At 35.2% G+C, this 7140-nt stretch overlaps 1 protein-coding gene across 1 annotated transcript; it reads right to left on the bottom strand.

Moving 5' to 3' along the window:
• Window positions 1–4465: 4465 nt before the first annotated feature.
• LOC114322292 (zeatin O-glucosyltransferase) lies at window positions 4466–6604 on the bottom strand. Its single transcript, XM_028269571.2, has one exon. It carries the CDS (start codon window positions 6148–6150, stop codon window positions 4738–4740), a length of 1413 nt encoding a protein of 470 aa, XP_028125372.2. The 5' UTR covers window positions 6151–6604; the 3' UTR covers window positions 4466–4737.
• Window positions 6605–7140: the final 536 nt, after the last annotated feature.

The following is a 7140-nucleotide window of genomic DNA, read 5'->3' as shown; positions in this document are numbered from 1 at the left end:
AGTTTTCAGAGTCTACGGTGAAACAAAAAAATAAGGCTTATATTCATAAAAATAAAAAATAAAATCACCTAATTCGATGTTACTGCCATCAATTGATATCAAAATAGTTATCAAAATGTATTTATTCATAATATCAAAAAAAAAAAATTCCAAAAGATATAGTTCAAATTAACAAAATGAACTAATTTATCAACAAATCTAATCAATGAAATGTTCCAGCAATGTGAGTAAACATAAATGATTTCATATTGTGTTAAATTAAAGAGTGAGATAATAATTTTGTTTCCCCAGTAATGTGAAAAGCAAATATAAATGAAAAGAAAACATGATTGTATAATCAATTTTCTACACAAAACACACAATTCACTCACTATTTGATATCTGATAGAAAAGAAATTATGGAACACAATTTAATGAAACAAAATTAGGGCCAAAAATTAGGAAAATTTTATTCAATTAAAATATGATAGAGACGTAGGGTAAAAAAATTAGGGTAAAATTATTTATTTCATTAAAATATAGTTTATGAGAGAGAAAAATTAGGGAAAAAAATTATTTATACCATTATTTGGGCTAACTATACTTGTATATGTTTTAATTCTTCTTTTTTTTTCAATTGGGCCTAACCACATTTGTGATTAAATATTTTTTTTAATTAGGCCTAACAATTTTTTGAAACTTTTTAAATTGACCCTAAATTAATAAAAACAAATTAAACATATTTAAATTTTGAATATACTACTAATAAATTTGAAAACCCTATTTTTAGGACCTAAAACTAGGAATGGCAACGAGCCAAGGCAAGGCCGGGGATCACACTCCCCGTTTCCAATCCCCGATGGTAAAAATTTCTCCGTCCCCGACCCCGATCCTCGATGGGGCACCTATCACCGTCCTTGTCCCCGCCCCTTAACGGGGATCGGGTTTCCCCGACTCTAAAAATTCCCCGTCCCAAAAAAAACAAAAAACAAAAAACAAAAAACCAAACAGCAGCAGCAAGTTAGCAACAAGAACGACTCAATAACAACATCGACAACAACGTCATCAACATCACAAAGAAAGAGAGAGATCTGAGTAGAGAGAGATCGCCGAAAGCCCTAATTGTACACACCATAGTTCCACACACATCATCATCTCCACTGTTAGAGAGAGAGAGAAGAGGAACTTTGTCTGTTAGAGAGAGAGAGAGAGAGAGGACACACATCACTAGTGGTTGCCGATCGAAGCACCACGTTTTCATATCACACCATATAGATTAGTAATTCGAGAGAGATCGCAACCGTTGTTGTCGCCGATCGAAGCACCACATTTTGAGATCTTACAGAGATGAGAAGTATGAGGAAAAGAAAGAAACTATGAGTGAGTAAGAGGGAGAAAGAGATGAGAGACGGTGAGGAAGAGAGGGATCAGAGACGGTGAATAGAGAGAGATGTGAGGAAAAGAGATAGAGAATAAATATGAAATGAAAAAAAGATGAAATGAGAGAGAGAGAGAGAGAAACAGTGCATCGAAGTATATATATACATATATTACTTTGGGGACAAACGGGACGGGGCCGGGGGTTGGACACTTATTACCGTCCTTGGCCCAAAATTGATCGGGAATTGATTTTTGAATACCATCCCGTCCCATCGGAGATATTTTTTGGGGAAAAACCACTTAAATTAGGGTCAGGAGGTCGGTTCCCCATCGGGTCGGTTTCAAATTACCATTCCTACCTAAAACACAAGCCCCCGTGGCCTTAGCATAAGTTCAGCCCCGCCTTCACTATAAATTGAGAGTGAACCTTCTTTTTCCATCCATGTCGTACGGTTCTCTCTATTTCCCTCCATTTGTGATCAAAATTTTAAGTTTAGATTTAAAGTGTTTAGAGTGCGTATTAATAATTTTACAAAAAATGAGAGTTGTAGATTTTATCAAATTTTACATACTTTATATTTTAGAATTTTAATCCGTCATTTTTGAAAATTCATGTAGAAATATCAGATGATTAAAGTGTTGGTGACGGATTTAATTTTAATTATTTCGAATTTGTATTTTGTTTGTTATACTAGTCATTTGGTAAATTCTGTGAAATTATTTTGTGTTGATACATTTGATTATTCTAATTATTTCATAAATTCAATAAAGTTTTTATGGGTTGGCAATGTTGATTTGTTTGGCTAGATGGCGTGAAAATATTATGTACATGGATCGAGTAGACTCTGCTAATAGTTGGTACCTATATGTCCTAATAAACCGTTGTGCTTGGGTGAACTGGGTGAGACCGATCACTGGCCATATACTGAGTAGGACTAGATATTTGGTCCTAGACAAGTTATCATATGTTTAGTTGATTTATTTGTACAATTTTGTAAATTGCTTGATTATCGAATCAAATTGTTCATGCAATATCATAAGTTGTTAGATCCTTATTGATTTATTCTCTATCTGAACCTTATCATTCCTGTTGTATTATATATTTCTTGAATTAATTTATTTTTCAAGTACAAAGCAATTTAGTGGCAATTGGAATTAAAACATTTGAGGAATTATTGAGTTAGAGATTTTGGACATACCACTATACAGCTTGTTTGGTTCTAGTTTTTAGAAAACAGTTTTCAGGAAATTCTACTCTTTTATTTTTCGTATTTTAATATTTTCAATAAATTTTTTAATATTTTAAGCAATTTTTTTTAGATTTTTAGACACATCTAACATAAAGACATTTAAAAAGTATAATATTTGTGAAAAAAAAATTCTTTAAAAAATACACTAAATACCAAAAAATACAGAAAAATAAGAAAATTTAGTACATTTTCATATTTTTGTGTATTTATTAATTTGTTAAAATATGTTTTCATAAATATTTTACTATTTAGATACATCTAAGTAATGTGCATCTAAAAAAATAAAAAAATTACTTAAATTTTTAAAAATATTCACTATAAAAAAAAAAAAAAAAAAAAAAAACTCAGTTTTCATAAAACTGAAACCAAATACACTGATTATTATTTGAAAAATGTTAAGAGATCCCAAAAGTTCTATCGAAATTTTTACCAAAGGTCTCACATAGGTGTGAGACCCAAACTTGGTAAAAATTTTGGTAAAACTTTTAGGGTCTTTAGCATTACTCTTATTATTTTTGGAGATTTGTATAAATTATTTTTGAAGACATCTGTATTATTATTTTAGAGACAATTTGTATTTTTGAGATTATTAGTTGCCTAAAATTATAATTTAAAGTTGACTTGATTTATTAATGAAAATTGGGATGTCACATTAATTGTAACCGTTAACAATTTTCATTTTCGTTCCAGTTGAGTTATGCAACTCTTAGATTTGTATTAAATTCCCTACTTAAAATGAGTCCGGATCCTCTACAGTGTTTTCTTGCAGTGGATCCTGTAGTGCTAATTAAACCACGTCATTTGCCTCTTTTTTTTTTTTTTTTGTCTCTTTTTGAACTAAGCCCCAAAACTAGAAACGAAAAGGAGAAAACAAGAAACGGACGAAGGACCCAAAACGACGAGAAGATGGACGAATCTGTAGGCTCAACGAACGGAGGACCGGTGACTTAAAAAGCGACTATTAAAGCTTAAAACTGTTAAGAAACAATTTTATTTCTATTTCTGCATAATTAGATTCATCAAGCATTTTGTTCAATAAACCTCAAAACATTCTACATATTAAGAGCACAACCAATGTTCGGCCTTCAATAGTCCTGATCTGTCTGAATAGTTGCAACATTTATTTGACTATCTTTCAAACAACTAGAAACAACATACAAGCAAGCCCACTGGATAATTTCAAATCCGCCTCTAAATTGTCAATGAAATGACCAAAAAAAAAACCTTGTGCTTGTATTCTGGGCCCCAAAACCATAAACTTCTATCTATGGTTGCCTGAAAATGGGAAATGGCCGAGAAGCTATTACCCAGGTAATTGACTCTCTCTCTCTCTCTCTACGCTTTTTTGGGTCTATCTCCACTTTTTTGTAATTGACTCTTTACTCTCTTTTTTTGTATAAACACCTCTACCTCTCTCTCTCTCTCTCCCTCTCCTGGTGGAGTCTCTTTACTTGCGACTGGGATAATGGTTAAAAGTTAGTGGTTTTTTGAAAAGTTGATAAAAAATTAACTTTTTAAATTTTTGGCTTCTTTGATAATTTTTTTGGCAAAAAGTTGGTTTCTTTTAGATAAAAAAAGCTGACTTGTATGGCTAAAAAAAGTTAAAAAACTAAAAAGCTGACTTTTTACCAATCTTTCCAAAGTGCCTAATCCTGCATTTGATGAACATTTTGGGTCCTGTCGGTCATCTTCCCAGTTGCCGATCGCCGGTCCTCCATTCGTCGAGCCTACAGATTTGTCCGGCTTCCGTCATTTTGAGTCCTCCGTTCCTCCTCCTCTGCTTTTCGTTTTTGGTTTTGGGTCTCAGTTCAAAACACAGGAAGAGAAAACAGAGGAAGGGAAAAAGACAAAAAAAGGGAACAAAATGACGTAGTTTCATTAGCACTACAAGATCCACTCCAAGAAAACACGGCAGAGGATCCAGACTCACTAAAAACATGTGACGCACAGATGAGACATTTTAAAGAGAGAATATGAAGCACTTGACTATGCTTCTATCATATATAGTACACTAATATGATTTTATTCATCGAATACTTTTTTTGGATTGTTGTGATTATGGAGAAGTTCTGAGCCACAATCCAAACAAAGGAAAAAACCCATATTCATGCTGCATCACTCAACGAACTTACCTAGTTATATGAGCAATGAATGAATCCAATTCTGTGCGAGAAACTCCACCTTCCTTCACTGCCTGCAGGGCGGCACCACCCAGTTCCTCCGCCCTCTTCCTCAGCTCCTCCCCTTCTGTTGATGTCATTAGCCTTTTGACAGCTTTTGCAATGGTTGATGAAGCCACCACCTCCTCCTCATGTGCTGCCCATTGCTTGACAACCACACCAACCTTTAATATGTCTGTTACCAGAAATGCATTCTTGGGTTGATCCGAGTGCATCGGCCAGGTTGCTATCGGCACTCCCATGGTGATGCTCTCCTGGCATGAATTCCATCCACAGTGACTCATGAACCCACCCGTTGATCGGTGTGCCAAAATTTCAAGTTGAGGTGCCCAATCCCTCACCACCAGTCCAACTCCTTCAACTCTCTCTTCATAACCTTCTGGCAGTGCTTCTGCTCTCTTGACATCGCCTGCAAAAATGTCTCCTTTATCGGCATCTCTAAGCACCCAGATGAACTTTTGTCCACTCTGTTCCAGCCCCATTGCAAGTTCTTTGATCTCTTGATCTGTCATCGAAGTTGTCGTTCCAAACGAAACATATAACACTGAATTTGGGGCTTGTTTGTCAAGCCAGTCCAAACATTTATGTTGGCTATTTGAGCTTTTGCTGTCATCTACCCTTCCCGAGTTCAATGGCCCCATGGCCCATAGCTGCTTGTCTTCACCAATTAGTGCCACCTTCATTAAATCAATGTAAGTACCTTCGATTGATCTGCATGAGTTCAAAATAGATCCAGATGTAAATTTCAAATACTTAGTTTGGAGGGTGATTAAATTTAGAATCTCGGAAGGGTAACATCCTTCAAAAGATGGTAACCCCTGTGGTTTGTCCACATGGAATGGTTTTCCCATCATTTGCCATCCGTCAAAGAAACAAGTGAACGCACAAGTGGCGTTGAAAGAATAGGATTCTGCATTTGGTGTGGTAGCGGTGTCCTGAACCACATAAGCCATGAGGGCGTCGTGGACAACTATAACTCTTCTAGTTGTGGAAGAGATTTTGTGTAAGAGTTTGGTCATGGGGTGGCGGAGATGCAAAGAGGCTTCAAAGGATGGTTGGAGATGTGATGGAAATTTACTCAGAGCATTGGGGTCGGGTGGAGGAGAGACGAAATGAGGGGTGGGGAACTCATGGAAGTGGATTTGGGCAAAGGCATGGCTGTTAATGCCATTGAAGCGGAGTTTAGCTTGGTGAACGTGGGTGGCGGAGCAAGCGTAGTGAACCGGGATGTTGTAGGAGGAGATTAGGCAGGAGAGGTGGAGGACCTGGTTGAGGTGGCTTTGGCATGGAAAAGGCACCATGATTACAACCACTTCAGCTTCTTTCGTGTCATGGCTTGGATGTTGATTATGAACTTCCATGGATGATTATATTTTCTGAAAAGAGAGTTTCTCAATCTCCAATCTGCTTGAAATGAGTTAGTCTCTTTATATAGGAATTTGTGATAAGAACTGTCACAAAAATGTCCCTTTTTTTTGTTTGTCTAGATATATATAAACTGATAACCCTTTGTCAATTTAATACAATTGAATATAAAGACTATTCAGAAATCTTACACAGGCAACTAATTGTGGAATTTTTGATTCAAACGTTTGCCCATTTCTTCAAAATCAAATTCAAAGGTTTGCCCGTTTCTTCTTATTGGAATATTTGATTGTTTAGTAGCTTTCCCATTTCACTTTCTTGTTTTGTTTTTTTTTTGTGCACTAGAAGTCAGCAATGGACTAACTAAATTATATTATTATTTTTGGAAGAATGGGTGTATGGTTGTTATAAAAATGGTCTTGTATAAATTATTATCGAAGAAAATTGTGCTCTAATATGCAGATTTCAAGCTTGTTTTCACTAAAATAATAGCAAGTAAGAGAGATAATATCGATACCATCCATTTTCAGTTATGCAAGGTCAATGAATGCAGGGTCATTGAATGAGAGGACGATGTGTAAGTGGCGTGGCGCTTCCTTGACTACAAAAAACAGTTTTCAATTACGTAGTGCATGACGCATACATATATTTTCGAGTAATGCTATGGATCACTAATTTGTTATCACTAATTTCGCCATTAGTGAGGTAGCAATTGAAGAAAAAAAAAAATAAAAATCAAGTCACAAATACAGTGTGGCAGTAGATGGGATCCATTATCATATCATTAGAGCCACCACTAATTAGTGGTTTAAGGCATTTTCCTATATTTTCAATGATTCTGATTATATTTTTGCAACATTTGAGGCAATGAACATGCTGTGCCTTATATATTTTTGTTAAGTTGTTGATCAATGAAGAGAAGGGGTTCAAGGTCCCAGGTTAGAAAACTTTTTTTCTTTTTTAATTTTTAAAGCCGAATTCAAGCT

This window comes from Camellia sinensis, chromosome 10, assembly GCF_055761805.1.
Source record: "Camellia sinensis isolate YWXY chromosome 10, ASM5576180v1, whole genome shotgun sequence".
In the NCBI taxonomy this organism is placed as follows: Eukaryota; Viridiplantae; Streptophyta; class Magnoliopsida; order Ericales; family Theaceae; genus Camellia; species Camellia sinensis.
Note: the sequence above shows the minus strand (reverse complement) of the source record. Positions and strands in the feature narration are given on the sequence as shown.

Coding starts and splice junctions, on each gene's coding strand:
- LOC114322292 (XM_028269571.2), bottom strand. CDS start 6,150: ATGGAAGTTCATAATCAACATCCAAGCCATGACACGAAAGAAGCTGAA.